At 35.4% G+C, this 20,539-nt stretch overlaps 1 protein-coding gene across 2 annotated transcripts in view; it reads right to left on the reverse strand.

The window, feature by feature from the left end:
- DMD (dystrophin) overlaps positions 1 to 20,539 on the reverse strand; it is a 767,992-nt gene that overhangs the window by 331,166 nt on the left and 416,287 nt on the right. For both annotated transcript variants that reach the window (XM_062488103.1, XM_062488102.1), the window contains one exon: positions 3,679 to 3,780. In XM_062488103.1, coding sequence (XP_062344087.1) covers positions 3,679 to 3,780 — 102 coding nt within the window. The remainder of the gene's footprint in view (positions 1 to 3,678; positions 3,781 to 20,539) is intronic.

The following is a 20,539-nucleotide window of genomic DNA, read 5'->3' on the forward strand; positions in this document are numbered from 1 at the left end:
CATTTATGAGCCAGAGATTTCTTTCTAGCAACGACCAAACATAAAACATGCCCACCACACACATTAGAGTGGTTGTCTGGGGCAACAGCTACACCACTAATAAGAGAGCAACCAGTTCTAAACCTTTCTACCAAAATTACAGTTTGATCTTGCATCTGGCATAAATTAAAATGCATGCATTAAAATGTTAACGTCTTTGAGCACCACAATTTTGCTGTAATTGCAACCCTAGAGCTCTGGTGACAAGCATGAATATCCAAATATGTTGCACTTAGCACAAAATTTATAGATTTTCTTTAAATGTCAGCAGTGGTGCAATTTAAACAATGTTAACTTCCTTATGTGGACTAATGTTACTGACAGCACTAAAATTAGATATGAATTTTTAGAGAGAGAAATGTACTCTTTTAAATGCAAGACTGAGGATCATGAAAAAGAAAATTCCTCACTACTTACTTCTCACCCACAAGAGAAAAAGATAAATTGAGTACTGTGGCAAGGGAACCACAGCTCTTCCACTGGCACAGAAATCCTTTCCTGAATAAACTGTTCTGATTAAGTGCTGTTAATCATGAGATTGGGGCTTACATTCTTTCTATTGCCATTGACACCAGCAGTAACCTCTCTCTCCCTTACCTTCAAAAGCTTTACAGAAATGCATTTCAAAAGCATGAAATCCATTTTATAAAAGTGAATAGGTCTGATTATTAAAGTGCTAGCACTTAAAGGATCGCAGATATCATCCCATTCTAGACTCTTGAATCAGCATATACAAAGATTTCATTTGCCAACAAAAATGTTTTTACAGACTTGCATTGCAAACTTCTATTTTAGTACGCTTAGTGAAGGTATGAAAATATACTTATTTCAGTGACATAACTATGAGATAAGATTACGTATGTATCAATATAAATCCATGGGATTTAATTTACATTCAAAAAACTACAATGAGAATATATTATAAAGGTTGCAAAGATAAGCAGCTAAAAATTAGGAAATGCCAGAATAATTTTAACTATGAACATTATTTCAGATAAAATGCACATAAACTGCAGGGATATCTCTAATTTTCTAGAACATACTCCTTTTGAGCACAGGAAAGGCTTGCGATGGGAATAAGTCAATAGGACCTCTACTTCATTTATTTAAAAGAATGGGAATATTAGTGGTGAATTAAGGAAATAATGGAGGGAAAAAAGCAAAGCTGCCCCAGAGAACTAAATAATCTACAAATTTGTCAAACAATGATAGACAAGTAATTAATGCTTTTAAAGAGGGCATGTCATTTTATCTTTTTTATTTCTGCGCCACGCACTAAACAAGAATTATGAATCTAAGTATTGAATTGCTACTTGCACTGTAAGTGATGTCCATATCATGAACTGAGTTAAGCAGGGTTCAGCCTAAACCAAGGCTACCAGAGCAGCTCAAATTAGAGAATTTTCTAAAATTTTGACTTCTTAGCTTTGTAAACTTGCTAATATCTTTTCAAAACCATCTTAATTTGAGTAAAAATTATTTTTGCTTCCACAAAATATGCTTTGGGTTGAAAATTATTTTTATGTTAACCAAAAAGTCTATGTTGCAATATATAAATAAACAGACAGAGTTGATAGTAACTCAGGAAGAATGATGACTGAACTAAAACTACCTACAGCATCAATAAAGAAATTCAACAGTCCTGACAGCATATAACCACTGCTTTATGACTTATTGCACCAGACAGACATTGAACCAGAAATTAATTTCACAGGTTGTGCAATTAAATGAACTACAGAATATAAACAAATAAAATGCAATCAAAGAGGGACTAAAAATTAAATATGCACTACTCCACAAGTTACTAATTTCCTCATAGATAAGTCTTGACATTTTCAAAACTACAACTAAAGGAACTTCAGAATCTTTACAGATTATATAATCTTTTTTCTAATAAAACTGATAAAAATTAACGAGTTTCAGTCTTTGATGTGAACATTTAAAATATATGGAGTGTCTGTTAGATGTCAGAATTTTGGGCTAAACAGAATAATTTCAACATCATTTATACTTCTGTCATTCTTACATAAAATAAATACTCTTCCTCTTGAAAATACCAGTATTCATTCTGCAATTATTTATATGCAATTTAAAAAAATCTTGAAAGCCAAAACCTCTAAATTTCTGTTTTGAGTGCTCTGCTTTTTAAAATGTGGAATAAGATCCCCAAAGACTGCAGCTGAAGCCACACAAAATGAGTAAATGCATTTATTGGGGAATGATTTTTGTTCCTTCATCCATTCAATGTGTGGATGACATTTCAGTTCCCAACAAAAACAGGGATTCGTTAGCCAAGGAAAACACCCAACAGAGTTTTGCTTCTGCCTACGCAAGACACCTTGAGTTTACCTCTTCTAGCATTTTTGTCATGTTTAGGAGAACTGATCATTAAAAATGCACATATACCAAAGGGGATAACTCTTAAACATTTCTGTCCAGGAAGGAAGACAAGACACGAAATAATTCTTGTATTAATGTATTAATTTCTAAAGTGGATATCAGTTCATTCATGTGCTCCTGTGAATGGAGATTATTATCAAGTAATTTGAGGAAATTTTGTAAAAGCAGGAAAATCATGCTACAACTATTGACAAAATAGAGACAAAAATGCAAGAAGTTCACTGTGGAGATCACCCACAGACATCTTATCTTTGTGAGGAAACCCTTTTTCTGCCAACTGTGGTTTTGGAGTGCTTTTTTAAAAGCTCTAAATACAAAGTTTACTATCTTGGCTCAGTCAGATGTAATTGTAGCAGATACTTAGTGTAATCAATAAGCCACTATTCCTGTTTCTGGGAACTATTAATCACCATGTTTACAGAAACTTAATTAGCAATTATAATACTAGGAACCAGACCAAGCTCTGGTTGTATGGCATTGACTTCACTAGTTTGGTCACCTGCTTGACAAGTAGTTGAACCAAACATGGCAGGATGCTTGGTGAAGATTCCAGAAGGACAGAAAATGACGCTCTAGTATCAAGGAAGGTCCTCATAATCTTCAGGAAAAGTGTCTAAAACATTGTCTTATAACTGATTTGTAAGTTGAGGAAAAAGATTCTGCAGTACATTTTTCTAAAAGAGAAGTGCAGGGAGGCATAGCTTTCCAAACAATGTATCCTCTGCTCCAAACCAGCATCAAATCAGTAATTCTAGATAAAATTTGGCAGAGAAATTGAGTGAGAATATTTTATATTGCCATGTGTTCTTTCCTTCAAAAAGAAAAAAAGAAAAAAAGAAAAGTACTCTGTTTATAACTTAACTCTTATATTTTCTAGAAAATTTGCTCTTTTTTTATCTGACAAAATTTCTCAAAGTGAAATTTAAAGTAAAAGCGTTTAAAAACAAGTTACATGTTACCATTAATTACATACAAAAATTACATTTGCTTTCAGTGTGAATTACACTTGAATGAGTAAAACAACCTTAATGTCAAAAACAATATTCCCATTACAATATGCAAAAGTTTTTTAGCTGGGAACATTACATTTTCCCTGGCTATGCCACCACAGAACAGAACAAATGCCATTTGCCAGGTTCTTTTATTGATTTTAAACAGAGAACATCAAGGACAAGTGTACAACAGGGGAAGCATAACCTATTACACAGTAATAGATATTGCTAAAGGTTGCTTCATTACCTTTACTGGATGAGTAGCTGGTTTTTCCTTATATAAATGACACCCTTTAGACAAAACCTCTTCCACATTCGGCTGTTTAGCCTGCACTGCTGCTTCAGTTTCCTGAAAAATAAAAACACAGGCAGTCCGGATTAACCATAGCATAAGCAGTAAGACTGAATAGTCCTAAAACTCCATGGGAAAGTCTAAAGTACCAGTAGAGAAGTTTCAGCCCAGAATTGTTGTGGGGGGAAAACACAAGGATAATGGCAAATAAGGACAAAGATCACCCAAAAAATCAAAAGAAAAGGGGGATGGAAAGGAGTAATGCTACCAAAAAAAAAAAAAAAAAATCGGTGGTAGGTCACTTCATGTTGAAGGTTTCAATAAAATGAAGAAAAAGCTAGTACAAATTCATAGTAAATCTAATTTAGAAGGCTTTGTTGTTTTGTCTGTTTTACACTACCAGCTGATGAAAATTACACTGGCTAACATTTTGTTCATAAAGTACGTGGCATTAAAACCGTCTAATGAGATTTGACAATGATACCGAGTTTAGAAAGATTAAAAATTTTAAAAGAAGACTGCAATTGTGAATAAAGTAAACTACAACATAGCTAGTAAAAACACTTACAGAAATTAATTCAAAGACAAAGCACAGTAGTAATGACATTTCCTAAAAATACAGGGAGGCACCTACCATTAACAACAATACCCCACTGAATTAAAAACAGCATATTCTCTAGCAATTTCTTTTAAAATTTGGAATGGTGTAAGACATCTGCTAACATAAGGAAATTCCAAATAATCTCTCCCAACATACAGCAGCTTCATTTTGTCAGGTACTGACCAAATAAATAATGGGAAAAACACTACAATTAAGACAAAAAAAACCCAGAAAAACCCCCAAAAAACCAAAAATTCAAATCTATCGAAAATTGTAAGAGAAAAGAAAAACTAAATCTGGAGTTCCAAGATTCATGGTTTATTTCATTTTGTTTCCTAGTAATATAAGTGAAATAATACTTGAATTATCAAAATGAATTTGTTGGGATCTTTTTGTTTTCCTCTCTCTTCACCCACCTGCTATATAGGTTGCTTATCTTGTCCTAAATCGGTATTGCTGACTACCCACTGACTCTCCAACTTAATTTTCCATCCACATTCTCAGTTATCATAAACATGACAGAAAACAAGATTGTGTGCCAGGTATGTCACTATCTGAGTTAACACATCGTTTTATTGGTGAAAATCTGCTGTTCTTTTTTACTGCAATAAACCTCCTGAAATCTATGGAATTTTAAGTCCCCAGAAGGGTGCATTTTGCTCCTACATTTAAACTCAACACTGCTCCCTGAAACTTTATTTGCAAAACTTTATGGACAACCACAAATAATAAAAAAAAAATCTTAGCAAATTCAGTGTCATCTTTCATTTTTCTTTTCAAGTACTATTGGTATACTATTGGTAACAACAAATGAATTGAATTGAATCTTGTCTGATTTTTTTCAATGATATTTGAAACGTTTCAATTTCATTTTTTTAATATGCCTTTCAATGTTAATGAAATATAACTAAGGATTGATAGAGAATGAGCACTGAAAAGCAATACACAGCAAAATTGGGATATTGAGGTGGGTGAGAGTTTATTAACCTTTTGATAAAACCCTCATTAAAGTCTTATTTTCTTTCTGTTTCTTTCTGTTTCTATACTATGCTAACTTTCTACTTCCCTACTCAGCACATAAAGAAAAAATATAATCAAGGAGTGTTAATGAAGAGGTAATTTTCTTCCTATCTTAATGAAAGCTAGGCATTTTAATAATTGTGATTTAGTTCTTGTTTCATTGTTTGTTTTGGGGTTTTTGTTTTTTTTCCCTAAACTACGACACCTGCAGCATATGGCTAATATTTTCTGTTGTGTTAGTCTATATGTTTCAAATACTTATCCTTTTGTGGCAGCATCAGTTATCATAACAAATTCTGTAGCAGGAAAATCACATTGCAACTCCCTATGGAGTCCAAGAATACCAAGAACACCGTGGATGTGTCTATACTGAGGATTTAACCTGCACCATGAATGTGCCTTTGAAGTGGATTTCTCAATCCTCCTCCCTCACTGGACTTTGTTTACCACCATGGACTGGTCTAGGAGCACAGACATCATTTTCTTCCAGGCTATAACCAGTGTGGAAGGTGTAATGTATTGAGTTGTTAAATCACTGATTCCTTCTGCTCTACAATTTTCTGGAGTTACATGAAGTAACTTTTTTGTTACTGATCTTTCAAATTCAGTGGCCTTGACCTAAACCAAAATGCATCATGCAAGTCTGTCCAATGCAGCACGATGCTTCTTTTGAGATATATATCTGGCAGTAAGAATAGTGGTAAGAGTACAGGGGAAAAAGAGGTTCTTGATATTTTGGCATTCATTTGGACAGTGCTGAAATTAACACATCTGTCAGAATAGCAAATACTTTGATTGTTGCCCACTAATGCAAATATCAATTAAAAACATAACAAAATTATTTTAAATAAGTGCACATCTGATATGATATTGCTGTAGCAACTTTGAGGGAGCTCTTTGCCCAGTTCTTTGCTTGATGGGATAGCCCCTTGATGAATCCTGCCCAGTGAACAAATTTCCAGCAATTTCAAATCCATTTGCTAGGTGACACCCTATTAATAGGGTTGGCAGGCAAGAGAGTATTTACAGGATTCTGCTCCATCATTTAATTTCCTAAGAGGAGAAAATAGTAAGGACCACAATATAGCCTCTGATGGTTTGCACACAAAAAAGACCATTGTTATTATTTAGGCTGTGCAGGATCCAGGAGAAGAGCATATTCCCAGAGCAGAGCCTGACCTCTCATCTTCATTACACAGGACAGGCTACTGCTAAAGCTAATGGGAATTGTAGATGCTCATTTCCATCAGGTTTTAGAGAATCCCAAAGTCATATTTATTTTAAAGTCCTGATCAAGTTCTCATTCACACTCACTTTGCTTGCTGTGGGAGGATTCAGGGCTGTCTCTGGGAGACAGTGCTGACTGCTGGAATTGCACTATTTATGAACTGCCTGAGAAAGCAATCGCAATGCTGCTCCTGCTCTGGGTGATGAATATGCTAATTAAACTTTTCACACATATGGCAAATTAAAATACATCATCACTGGAAACTGCTGTTTCTCAAACGTGTATAAACAAGAATCAGAGGCTACCTTTTTTTCCATGACGCACAATCTATGAATTTACAGTAATGTTAAAATAGTGCATCCACACTGATGAAAGCCTGCTGCTGAATCAGCCACAGTGGCTTCTGCATTTCCAACAACATGCTAATTCAACCTGCTGAACAAAGTTACAGGCTGAAAAAGTGGCAAGGACTTGTCTACAGCCCCATCTGGACTATGAAAGTCTATTGATATAGCTCAGAACTCAGAAAATTCATATTCCCTCTCTGAAACCAATATATTGACTAAACCTCTGGTGTGTATGCCAATGCAAGATAAAGTTTGATGGCATGGCATATGTTATTTCAAGATGGAAACTATACTAGCAGACACAGACAGGCTGTTTGACATATGCTGCACATATATTAGGAGGCCCAGTCAACTACTTATAAAAATAATAGCAGCATTTTTGACTGAGTATTGGTCTATATTAAGAATCACAAGCACTGATTCACCTTCTTTGGTAATACTGGTAACACTTCTGGGATGAATTTCTCCATGAGCTTACATGCTTTGGCATACTCTGCAGGGACAGTAGGAGAAGCTCAGGGTAATTAAACTTGTGTCTTCACAGTGAAATATAATGCAGATATGAAATCCTAATTATAGCCTTCAAATAAAAAAAATATATCTTTGAAAATAATAAGGTGAGTTGCTTCAAAACTTCTTGTTTCAAGTTTCACGTTGTTCCATGACCTCTTTTTAGCAAGACAGTATGTTAAATGAAAATTAAAGAAGAGAAAATGATCAGGAAAAGAGAAGTACTGAGCAATTTTCCTTTACTGATCAAGACAAGGCAGTGATGTGTAACAATCCAATATGATAAATCTAAAATCTAAAACTATTTGGATGGTTTTAATTTCAAACAAACTTTTATGAAATAACCAGATATAAATCTCCATATATATTTAACTTGATCATGGAAAACTACATTTAAATATGTTTTTCTTGTAATTTAGATGTTGAAGAGAGTAACTTGTAATGAGAATTTTAAGTGGTGGATCTTCTTACTCATGGACATAGAATAATTAAGACTGGAAAATACCTCCATGATCAAGTCCAATCTTTTGATGCCTAAAGGTTTTTAGCTTTTTCATTTATTTGTAGTTTTGTAGATTTTTAATATATAGTTTTATCATTTCTAGAACTTTCTTAACCTTTTTCATAATTTAGAACAATAGCTAACTCATTCTAGCACATTATGTCTCACTCTTGAAATTCCGTTTAGTCTTATTTTCAAGAAAAGTATTTCTAACAAGAACACCTTGTTTTGCACCAGCATATGAGAGACAAAACAAGAACCCCCTGGAGACACTCCAAGGTGCCCAAGGGTGGGTCACCAGGGCAACTGTCCTCCTATTGGGTGTACCTGCTAGACAGACTAATTAATTAACCTTTTAAAAATTGTAGAAATACTATATTTATTGCTTGTGTGCACAGCTCTATTTGTGCACCTGAAAGCTTTCATTAAAGAACTACTCTTTATATGAGCACTTTAACATTGTTTGGAGAAGCTTTTCTTCTTATTCCAGGCAACACTTTGACCAAACACCACCATGTCAGCTAAACCATAGCACAAAGTGCTTTGAACTTGAACATTTTGACCACTTCCAGGAATGGTGACTCCACCACTTTCCTAGGCAGCATATTCATCCCTGACCATCCTTTCAGCGCAAAAATTCTTGCTGATGTCCAACCTGAACCTCCCCTGACTCAGCTTGAGACCATTTCCTCTTGTCCTGGCACTGGTTGGCTGGGAGAAGAGACAGACCATTACATGGTTACAACCTCCTTTCAGGTAGTTTGAGAGTGAAATGATCTTTCCTGAGTCTCCTTTTCTCCAGGCTAAAGCACTGTAGCTCCCTCAGCTGCAGCTCTCCTCATCACACTTGTGCTCCAGACCCTTCCCCAGCTCCATTTCCCTTCTCTGGACTCACTCCAGCCCCTCAATGCCTTTCTTGTAGTGAGGTGCCCAAAACTGGACACAGGATTTGAGGTGGGGCCTCACCAGCACCAAGTACAGGGTGACAATCCCAGCCCTGGTCCTGCTGCCACACCATTGCTGATCCTGGCCAGGTGCCATTGGCCTTCCTGGGCACACCTGGCTCATGTTCAGCTGCTGTTGATCAGCACCCCCAGGTCCTTTTCCTCTGGGCACCTTTCCAGCCACTCTTCCCCCAGCCTGCAGTTCTGTCTAGAGTTGTTGTGATCCCAGTGCAGGACGCAGCACTTGGCTCTGTTGAGACTTTGGCCTCAGCCCATTGGTCCAGCATGTCCAGATCGCTCTGGAGAGCCTTCCTGCCCTCCAGCAGATCAACACTCCTACCCAGCTCAGTGCTGACTGTAAACTGCAAACATTTCCCCCTTTTATACAAGTGAATTCCATCTTTTTCCAATAGGGCTGGTGCTGTATAAATGACCCCATGATCAAAACATCCAACATTTCCTCAATGAAAACAATCTTTAAGCCATGTAGTGATCAGGTGGGTTCTCCCAGACCTTTGAGTATTTTTCTCTGCTATCAAAGGGATTGAGGAAAATCACCTCTGCTCCTGTCCCTTCAACCAGTCATCCCAGTGCCCTGAAGTCCTTTTTGATTGCTCTAGAACTTCTTGTCACTGCTGACTTGAACAACCAGAAGTGGGTAATAATCAGAGTCCAGGGAGTCTCTTAACCATATTTCTTAATATCTCTTATCTGGACCCCAGGGAGGGAAAAGACTTCCCTGTGGAATGAATCCAGTTTGTATACAAGGCCCTCAATGCCTCTTGGAAGGAGTCACCTACAACATTATCCTTCTTTATTAGTAGCTGCAAACGTGAAATTCCATCAAACATTCACACACATCTTTAAAGCTACTATTCCCACATATTAAGGAAAAAGCTATAAATAAGTGTTGAGGTTCTGAGTGCTTCATTTAAAACTCACATGTCAAAAAACCAAACAAACAAACAAACAAAAAACCCCCAAAAAACAAAAAACCCCAACACATTAATATATTACCATAAGAATTGTCATTCTAAAAAAGTGACCTCATTTTTTCCGTTGACTCAGCTCTGCATATTCTCATTCATGGAGCAGGATAACAAGCTAAACCACCGCAAAGAAGAATTATCAGAGGAGACTTAATTAAAGTACATCAAAGTTCAGCTACAGCACAGTAAGCATCAGATCTTGATGGCAGGTCAGTACAGTCAACAGCATTCTTGGGAGTCACTTTAGATATTTACACAATATTATTAGAATACACCCAAGATATGTTATAAAAAGTTCTGTGGCCAAAATGAGTTGGAACCTAATCCACTGGGGGAAAAATTCAGTTGCCAGTATTTAAACTTCCTGAATAAAGACTTTAATCAATTTGGACAAAATTCAAGGAAAGGGAAGCTCTTACCATTGTTCTTTTTATGCAACAGATGAAAAGGTTTGATAACTTTCTGAATATTTTAGTTATCTTCATATATATATATATATATTTATATATTTATAGTGCTCCGTGAACATCTGAATTACAGAATTTAAATAAATCTTCCTGTCTTAGTTATGGATTCATGAAAAATGGTACAAAATAACCCCTCAAATTAATTAAAGACCATTCCATTAGTGGCCTAAGTCAAAGTAGTTTGTAAACTTAGTTTACCACTAAAATTATTCTGTAAGTAGCAGACAAACAGTTTTATGTACCTGCCTCTAAAAATGCCATTTTAATGATTAATTAAAATAATAACTCTTCCCCCTATTATATTAACTGACTTATCTTTTAAATGTGTGCAAATAAAATTTGATCCCAAGCCCATGTTAGAAACTATCTTAATGTGGAAAAGAATATTGTGAGATACATTCACCTTTTTAGAATAAACTATGCAAAAAAAAAAAAAGACATCTGATTTTAACGAGAGTCTAGAAAATTGATACAATTATAAATCTTGACCTATGAGGAACATTTTTGAGATATTATGGAGAGTGACAATCCTTACACAGAAAAGACCAGTTCATGAAGGACCTCATTCTTCTCAAAGTGCAATTTTAGTGTTCATAACGACTTTGTATACCTACGAGTGCAGCCTTTGTGCAGTTTGCAAAATATGCTGAGATTATGTCTTTTAAAACTTGGTATGTTTTTCATCATTCTGTTCCCTGCAATGTGTCTTATTCCTAGTACTGGAAAAGGGAAGGAAAGAAAAGAACAAGGAAATCCTCCACAAAGAAATGGAACTGAGAAGATCCTAAAATTTAAGCCATGCAATGCACCTGAAATTGCAAGCCCTACTACTCTGCAGAGTGAAATGTTTTATCCAAAGCATGTTTTTCTGCTGGCTATCAGAAATTTGTGAGCTTCTTCTGTACTTCTAGAGGAGATGAAATACAGTAATTTTTCCCCACACAGAGAAATCACTATCTATCCATTGCAGCTGTCTATCCTGAAAAGGAAATTTCCTGGAGGTACAGAAGATAGATGAAATTATTAGCTGTAAAGACATGACCTGCAGATACAGTATATGAAAAGAATTTGGCTATGGTCATATACCAATAAAGCAATGTTAATCATCCAGCTGGGCTGTGAAAAGGTGCAGTCAGAAGATTTCTTTGAGATTGGATGTGATTCAGAATAGTTTATTTTGAGACTAGACAGGACACAGGACGAAATAGCAGATCCTGATCCACCAAAACTGCAGATCATCTCTTATTTCCAGTGCATAATAAAAATGAGATATTAACAAATCCTCGAGAACTGACAGAGAAAAAGAAATTTGGCAGAAAAACAAAATGAGAAATTTGTGTAAGAAAATAAGGGAAGTCACAATAATTTTACTAGCTCTTGCTTAGTATTCTGTGTTCTTAGATGCTAAAGAATAGCAGCATTGGAGGAAGAAAAGTTATTTAGATCAAACAGTAGCAGATATAGGGTACACCATAAGCCCCTTGACTGGCAAGTGAAATTTGGTGATAAATCCAAAAATATTGAGCCATTAAAATTGCTTATTTCTTCTTGCTAACAAGAAAGATAAATCAGAATTTATTCTCTTATTGCACAAATAATGAAGTTTTATTCAAGAAACTGATTTCAAAATAATTTGTGAGGGAAACATTGACATATTTATTTCTTTTACCATCAAATTCTTTGTTGCTTATTATTCTCTTTCTTAGTTGAGACTTATCTGCAAATTTTCATTCTCTTTTCAAATTTAGTAAAATAATAATTTTCAGAGGGGTTTCTGGTTACAAAAAGGAATTTGAAAAGAAATCTAAATCAAAATCTGTTACTGGTCTACCACTGGTTTGTTGACTATAATGTGTATTTAGATACTCCCATCTTCTAATATTAGTCTCTCATAAATAATTTTAAAAGAATATTCATGAGGATTTATTTCTACCATTTATCTTCCAACAGTTTCACTGGAAGGAATGGCTCCAGTACATTACTTCAACAGCAGAAGCAGAGGCAGCTTTCAGTAAATAGAATTTATGTTCTTATAGTACGGAAAGAATGCTGTTGGCTCATTTTCAACTGCCTCGTTTGGAAATGAAAATTGAGAAGTTATATCCAAACTCTGAGTGGTGGCCCCTTTTAATTTCCATAAGTAAGTATGTTATCAGAAGTGGATCCACTGATTTCATCCAGAAAAAAGAGAATTCTTATTGCAAAGAATGAAAAGAACTATTAAGCAAATGCTATTTAGCAGAGCCCAGGTCTACATGGATGTATTGGGCACAGCTGGGATGAATCTAGCTTTCTCACAGCAGCCTGGATGGCACTACGTTTTGCATTTACAATGAAAACAGTGATAACACAGGCATCTTTTAGCTGTTGCTGAGTAACACTGACACAAACTCAAAGCCTTCTCTGTTTCTCATGCTGTTCCACCAGCAAACAGGCTGGAGGTGCACAACAAAGTGGGAGGGGATGCAGTGGCAACAGCTGACCCAAACTGACCAAAGGGATATCCCAGACTACACAATATAACTCTCAGCAATAAAAGCTGTGGGGAAGGATGAAAGGTGGAGTATCTGGAGTAAAAGAGCTTTTTATTCCAAGTAACTGTTACTCATGAAGGAGCCCAGATTTCCTGGAAATGGTTGAAAACCTAGCTGCGCTTGGGAACTGGTGAATGAATTCCTTCTTTGCTTTGCTTGCATGGGTAGGTTTGCTTTACCTGTTAAACCGCCTTCATTTCAACCCACCAGTTTTCTCATTTTTGCTCTTATGGTTCTTTTGCCCATCCCAGTGGGAAGGTAGGGACAGGGTGGTGAGCAAGCAGCTGTGTGGGGCTGAGCTGCCTGCTATCATTAACCCACAACAACTGTTTAGAAGGTATTCCCACCTGCCCTGCCAAGCATCTTGAAATACAAAATTTTTCCAGTGAAACACACTGACTGTCTTTACAAGAGCATCTCACAGGAGTTGAGCTTTGCAGCACGATATCCAATGTCAAAGCTGCATTTACTTGAAAGCTTAGTACAAAATCTGCAACAGGATTGAGCGATTTCCACATTATCATTAACTTCATGGTGAGAAAGAACTAAGATCACTTTAGGTATACATTTTTATTTTTACTTAAATCCGCAAGTAAAAATCAAACCAAGTTTTGCTCAAATATCAGCCAAAATAATATCAGCCAAATTAAACATTCAAATATCTATAAGGTACAAAACATTTGTATCATTTCCAATATAGAAAAAAACTAGGAAGGCATACACTGCCTGTTTCTAATATTTATTGCCAAACAATCAATTCAAAGAAAATGAAGCCAAAGCTAATAGGACCTTGTGCAGCTGTAAGTATTCATTTGAATGAGCTCTTCTTCAGATTCCAGTATTTTAAATTACTTGTGATCCATAGAAAAAAACTATATAATCTTACAAAGAAGATGTACTGTTTCATAAACAATGTACTATTATCAAGAATATACCCAAGACCTTTCAAGAACTGTGTTTTGAAGAGATGGAATGTTTTCTGTTAAGAAAAGAACATATGAAAAAGATGGCGAGAATGTTAGAAAACAGTGTTTTGTTGAATAGGAGAGGAAATTTCCTATCTTAGGAAACCTAACTACACTGAAGCAAGCTATAGTTTTAATATTGACTTCACTAGAGCCTTGGTAAACTGCACTGTCATTTCTCTAAGTTTGTTTTTGCATTTGTTAGTTTGCTTATATTAAGCACACCTGGAGCTGTAATTAGTAGTACAAGGAGGAAGCCAAAAACCAAATCTGAGGTACTAGCTCACTGATTTCTAACCAATTCACCCACAGTTCTAAAAAACTTATGCTTTCAGCAATGAAATCACATACTGATTAATTATCCATTATTTCCAATAAAAACAGTACCAGTACACGTCAAATACTTGATCACCTTTCAAAAATATTTCATTTCCTGAGATGCTGGGACACAGTGTTTGCAATCTATCCTTATGGCTGCAAAGTCTTTTGTATATTAAATTTACAAGGATTACTCACTGGGAAAGTTTTACCATATTTTCACAATCCATCTGCAGCTAATATTGTTTAATATTCTTGCAATTGAAATAGATTTCTTCAGAAGAGATTTGGACACACTGTTTAGAATTTAAATGCTCAAAGCTCACAAACAAAACATTGATCAGGTTAATCCTTGAAGTCCCATACGAAAATTTCAGGAAAGAGTCATAACTCATTTAGACACAGAATATCAAGATGTAGGTAGTTTAATTTTCATCCTCAGAAGTTTTCCCAGTTCAGCCTTTTGCCAAATCAGGTGTTTATACCAGAACATTCTTAATGTGCTCTTAGAAACTGCACTATCTCTTACTATATATAAAACTATTCCTTTAAAAGTATGTTAGTAAAATGAAAAGGTAAAAGAATCAGTAGAGTGTTAAAATTGGACTATTCTGGGCCTAGATTGTCAAGAAAAAACTGGCAAAGGATGACTGATGGACAAAAAACACAGAAATGTCCATTTGGCATTTTCATTCTCTTGTGTGGGGTAATTTTCTTTCATTTATCTAGAATTGGGTTTGCTACTTCACAACTGTGCTTTTCTCTTCTGTTCTAACTTAAGGTTGTCAAGTATATAATTGACAAGAGTAGCCAGCCTTCTTATTGTCATTCAAAGTTATCATGGACAAAATCCAAATACATGTTAATTTTCAAAGATAAAGAGTTATTAAGGATAATAAGCTAAGGATAGTAAGTTTTTAGCTGCCAAAAATGAACTTATTATGCTATTTAAAATATATGACAACTGACCACCACAGAGTAAACAGACATAAATTCTACACCAGAGACAGTTTGAAACATTTTAAGCAAAAATCAAGGCTGTATAAGCCTTGGAAAAGGACTCAAGTTTTGAGGAATACAGGAGAGAGTGATGACCCAGAGGTAAGGAAGGAGTAAAGGGAAAAGATTGGGACACTGAGTAAGCAGGGAGAAAGGACCATTGAGATTGAGGGGGGATTTGGAGTCAAAGGTGGCTGGAAAATATAAAGTGGTTGGTTATACTGTCTGGAGAGGATGATTCGAAAGGGTCAGCAGGGTTTTCAGGGAACTAGCACTAGAAACATGAATTTCTGCATTCTGACAACTCACTTCCTATCCAGAAGTGTCATTTTGCCATCCATTCCTTAAATGGGACTTGCATTTCTGTCCTTCCTGTCCATGTCCTCATTATCTATAATAACCTAAATCTGCCACAATCACCCTGGAAAACAGTTTTCCTGGGGAAATGGCAGTGCTGAAATAAAGATGAGAAAGAATTCCCAACAAGTGCAGCTTTAACCTCTTCCTATGGTTAGAAGGAGTTATGATGACTCCTCAGGCTTTCAGCAGGTAGGAGGAGGAGCGGGCGCTATTACCTCCCTCCTGTCCTCCATGCCCTCTCCCCGTATCCTTCCTTCCATCCCACACATCCTGAGCTCTCCTGCAGAGGTAAGGAGCACCAGCTGCCGACATTTGTAAAACATGAAGGATAGGGTTGTCTCTTCAGGTTGGAACAGAGCAGCTTCAGCTCCTCTTTTAACAGCAGGGGAACTTGAATCCAGCTGAGCAACCTAGGCCATTTCATCCTAAATATTCATGCAATCATAATATACATATTACTAAAATAAAGTCCAGAAATGCAAAAGAAGGAAACCTAAACAATGTTTACTTGATGTATGCCTTGACTATAATGTGCTCCTTGTTCAACCAAACAGAAAGGAATATGGAATAAGGTTGATTAAATATCTGTATTTTCATTTCCTTATGAGAGGTTTTGTGTGTCTTTTTACATTTGCTGCCACTGACCAACACCCCTCGCCCTCCGAAAAAAAAAAAATAAAAAAAAAGAAGAAGAAGAAAAAAGAAAGAAAAGTCAGAGGTAAAAAGAGCCTTCTGTTTTGCAAACACTCTGACCCAAACTAGTCAATGAACTTTTTCCACTAACTTAAGATTAATTCTATTATCAAAACGTATTGATTTTAAGAATATAATAGATAAGTAAAAGCTGAAACATTATTTAAAATATAGAGTATATAGAATATCGAATTCATCCTTTCTTTTCTGGACTACACTACTCAAACATCAAAATTAAAGTACATCAATCCTTGGAAAGATTAGAGTGTATTCCAGTGCTGCCTTAAACACTAAAAAATTACTGTTCAACTTCTTCTGCAGCATTTTTGTTCTTTTAAAATTTTGCATTTAAAGTAGGAATTCACTAAATAAAATCTCACTGCCTCAGAAACTTAGAATGTTTTGGATGGAAAAAAAAATTGAAAATGGTATTAAATGAAGATTGCTATCAGTAATAAAAGCTATCAGAAAAATTAAATACTTCTTTTCTAGGTTTACTAAGGTGTTTCTGGATTGCACGACTAGAGAGCAAAAGAAAACAACAAGTTTTATTATGCTAATTCAGCAGGGCTGACGAAATCTGTGAATTTAAAATTTTCAGAAGACAGACTGTTCACCTTTATAAAAAATCCTGACCCTTAGATTTCAAACACTAAATACCAAAGTAAATAATCTACACCAACAGCTAAAATTTATGAGCAACTAGAACCATATAAGCATTAGCCTATTTGTAAGCTTTTCTTATCTTACTAGAAAACATTGCATTCTTTACATATTTGGTGATCTAAAATTATTTTTGGTTAATAGTATATTGTTAACTACATCACAACATGATAAAACATCTTTACTATGTACATATTAGAAAGAAATCGGGGATTTTTGTTGTAAAAAAAGCTAACTCCCACTTAAAGTATTTTTTTAAAGCCTTAGCACACCACAAATGTTACACAGACTACATTTAAAAAGTGCATTCTGACTGAAACAGATTGCAAAATGTTACTTTTATCTTAGTCTCATTTGCAGTAGGTTGTAATAAGAAAGCTTTTACTTGTGGTCTGTCTTATCCACTCATTTTGATTTTTATATACTTATGAAAACCCTATTATTCTCATTCTGTTCTTCAAATATCAGCATGAATTCAAGCATGCTTTGGAGCTTTCTAGGGTTCTTCCTGTAAGCCAGACATCTGGGAATCTCTAATGAAAACCCTCAATGACTTGGGGTCCTGTCATACACAGAAATGTGGTTGAACAACAGGACTATGAGGAAATAAATATTTAGCAGAAAGGAAAACTGGGATAAATCAAGAAAAAACATTGGTTAGACTTTCTGAAGGTATTTTCTTAAGCTGTCAGCTAGAGCAGCATCACTTCTGAGATTTCCCTTTTTTTTCTTGCAACTGAAGTAAACAAATCTCAGCAGAACAGTCAGTAGGATGAAATAAAGGTCAGTATTTGCACAACTTCCTTGAGCCATAACTTTGGAGCTCCACAGATTGTTGATGCCGTAGGCAAAGCTGTTTCAAAGTGTAAAGTATAGGTTTACATCCACATGTTCAGCATAACGTATCCCTAAAAGGCTTAAGTATATTAAATCTGGATGACTGAATCAGAATAAACACATTTCAAAGTGCTCATGTACGTCCTTAAATGTTCCATTAAGTAGACAATGCAGAAGAGACTGCAACTCCTATTATGGTAACATTTGCCACCTACTTAGACTGATTTTCTGACTTAGCCAAAAAAAGCTTGTGATTAAAGACAACCACATTATTATCAGGACCAAAAAAAAAAAAAAATTGCTTTGACCACTACAATAATTGCTTTTTGAACTAATACTAATTAGATACTCCATATTTGCTTTCTTGTCTAAATTAGAACTGCAATACTGATGGTGAACAAACAGGGTTTAAGAAAGAACTTAATTGCCCATTAATACAATATTAGTACAATATCTCTAGTTTGGCAAACAAAGCAGAGACAGAAAGATGGAGTTAAATAAACTCAGCTGAGGAAAAATGTTCAGGTTTTTAACTCAACCGTTGAAGTAATTTACCAGGAGATGTGGATGATTGTTCATATGTGGAAATTAGAAACCAGTCTTGGTTGGTTTGGTTTCATTTGGGGTTTTTAAATTATTCTTTCTGAGAGAGGTGTGTTGCAGTTCAAGCAGAAAATAAGCCAGAAAACTGAAATGATGACTTTATAAAGCAGGTCTGACTGGATGACCAGAGTAGTATCTGCTGACCTTACACTGAACCAACCGTACTAATTCTGTGCATGTCTCAGAGACAACACATGGTTGGCTCTTTCCAGCCAGCTGCAGGGTTGCCATACTGAATGCAAGAGTTGTAATTGTTTCTGTATAAATGTTTCATATAATATTTTAATAGCCCAACAATATTTGCAGTCTTGTTTTAGGGACTCTTTTTAATATTAATATCTTTGGGAAAAAAAAAAAAAAGAATACTTGGCAAAATGTTTGTCCGTGTCTAGATTAAAAGGGAAGGTAGAGACCATCCTCTTAGAAGTTCATGGATGTCCACACCTCAGTAATTGCTACACAGCTTTTTCTGCTCTTAGATCTACTATCTCCTGCTGTTAAATGGACATCCCATACATTTCTAGCTCAAAATACTGCCAAAGTACCTTGGGAAATATATATCAAAATACTATGAAATTGCCACAGACTTGAAAGAAGCAAGGCTATCCTTAGAGAGCCCAAGAAGCAAGGCAAAAATTTGAGATAGTGTTGTTTGGGTCAGGTAGGTCTGAAAATGCTAAATAAATCTTCCTCATGTCAAAATTCCTTCACGGACAGACAGTATTTCATATCACCCATGTTATCCTGCAGGGTCTCAGCTTTATGCTGAGAGGATATGGTTACATTAAGTGTTGAAAAGCAGCCACCACTTCCTAAGATTCAGGTTTACTTACATGAATAAAAATTGTGGCAATACAACCAGCAAAACCATGGCATTTGAATGTGTAGGATTTAGAAAATGCACATCCTTAGCTGTGCCTTTTATTGACAGAGAAAGAAAAACAGCTAATAAAAATAAAGTTGATCAACATAAATTGAAAACAGGCAGGGTGTTATGTAGTCAATGGTACTGAGAGAAGTTACTGATTGGAAAAAAGTACCAGCATGTAAATAACATTCACATAGTAAGAGCTGAACTTCAGCATGTCACTGGTGAAAGGTACCCCTGCCATGGCTGCATCCACGGACTGTGGCTATAACACCCACAGCTTAGACACCAGTGCTGGCAGAATCTGTATCATAAACAGAGCTGTTCTGTTAAGTACTTCAATCTTTCTCTATGCTATAATGTAAAAAACTGTTGCACTATTTCCTTGGCACCATTTTGTAAAATTGGAAATTCATGATGATACTGTCTATGTTTGTGAAGTATGAATACAAAATCATGCAAATTAAATATCAGAACGAGGGTAAACCCAGGTCAAAGAACGAACCCAGACAGAGTCATACTGTCAAGCTTGGGAAACCAGAGTTGTAGAAGACAGTATGAAATGCATTTTACATGCATGAGAAGCTGGTACACTGCAAACCTGGAAGTGTTCCAGTATTCACAAGTCGCAGAGGAGTCAAGACTTTCTTTCAGATATAGATTTCATGCCTTCCCCATGCATATACATGAGTATTTCATAGGTGAAGTCTACATATTATGCTATTATTGGAAGTGAACACGTCAATGTGGTAAAAGAAATATTCAACACAAAGAACAAAGATCTATCCTAATACTTTAAATTTGTAGCCTATAAATAAGCATCACAATGTTGATTTATTTTGATAGCTTCTTAAATTTATATATATATATAATTTATATTTATTTTTATATATATATTTTTTTTGACAGTTTTTAGAAGAAAACTGTAATGAAGCATGAAAATAATGAGTGAAGCAAACACTGGTACAGAAGCTTTCTAGATCCTGAGAAGGAAGAATTCTTTCTCAACTATTGCTCAATACATTAGTTATTAGTAATTAAAGCTCAAGTGTGATTTTTGACACCACTGTAAAAATTATTGTGCTTAGCTGAGGGTGCAGGTCCTAATTGTGGCACTACAGCCTCTAAATCATGGTCAAGAAAATTACAAAGACAAATCATAATGACATAAAATATATTAGAGTTTACTGAGCCATATGTAATTCTTTGAAGTAAGTGTAGAATTATGATAGCAGAATGAGCTCAAAGAAAAAAAATCAGCAGGGAATGTATTTTATAGTTTATATTATTATTATATATATTATACAGTTATATTTACTGTTGCAAAGTACAATATGCTTTCTGGGATGGACTATCTAAAAAGTTTGT

The sequence above is a fragment of the Cinclus cinclus genome, chromosome 2, assembly GCF_963662255.1.
Source record: "Cinclus cinclus chromosome 2, bCinCin1.1, whole genome shotgun sequence".
Classification (NCBI taxonomy): Eukaryota; Metazoa; Chordata; class Aves; order Passeriformes; family Cinclidae; genus Cinclus; species Cinclus cinclus.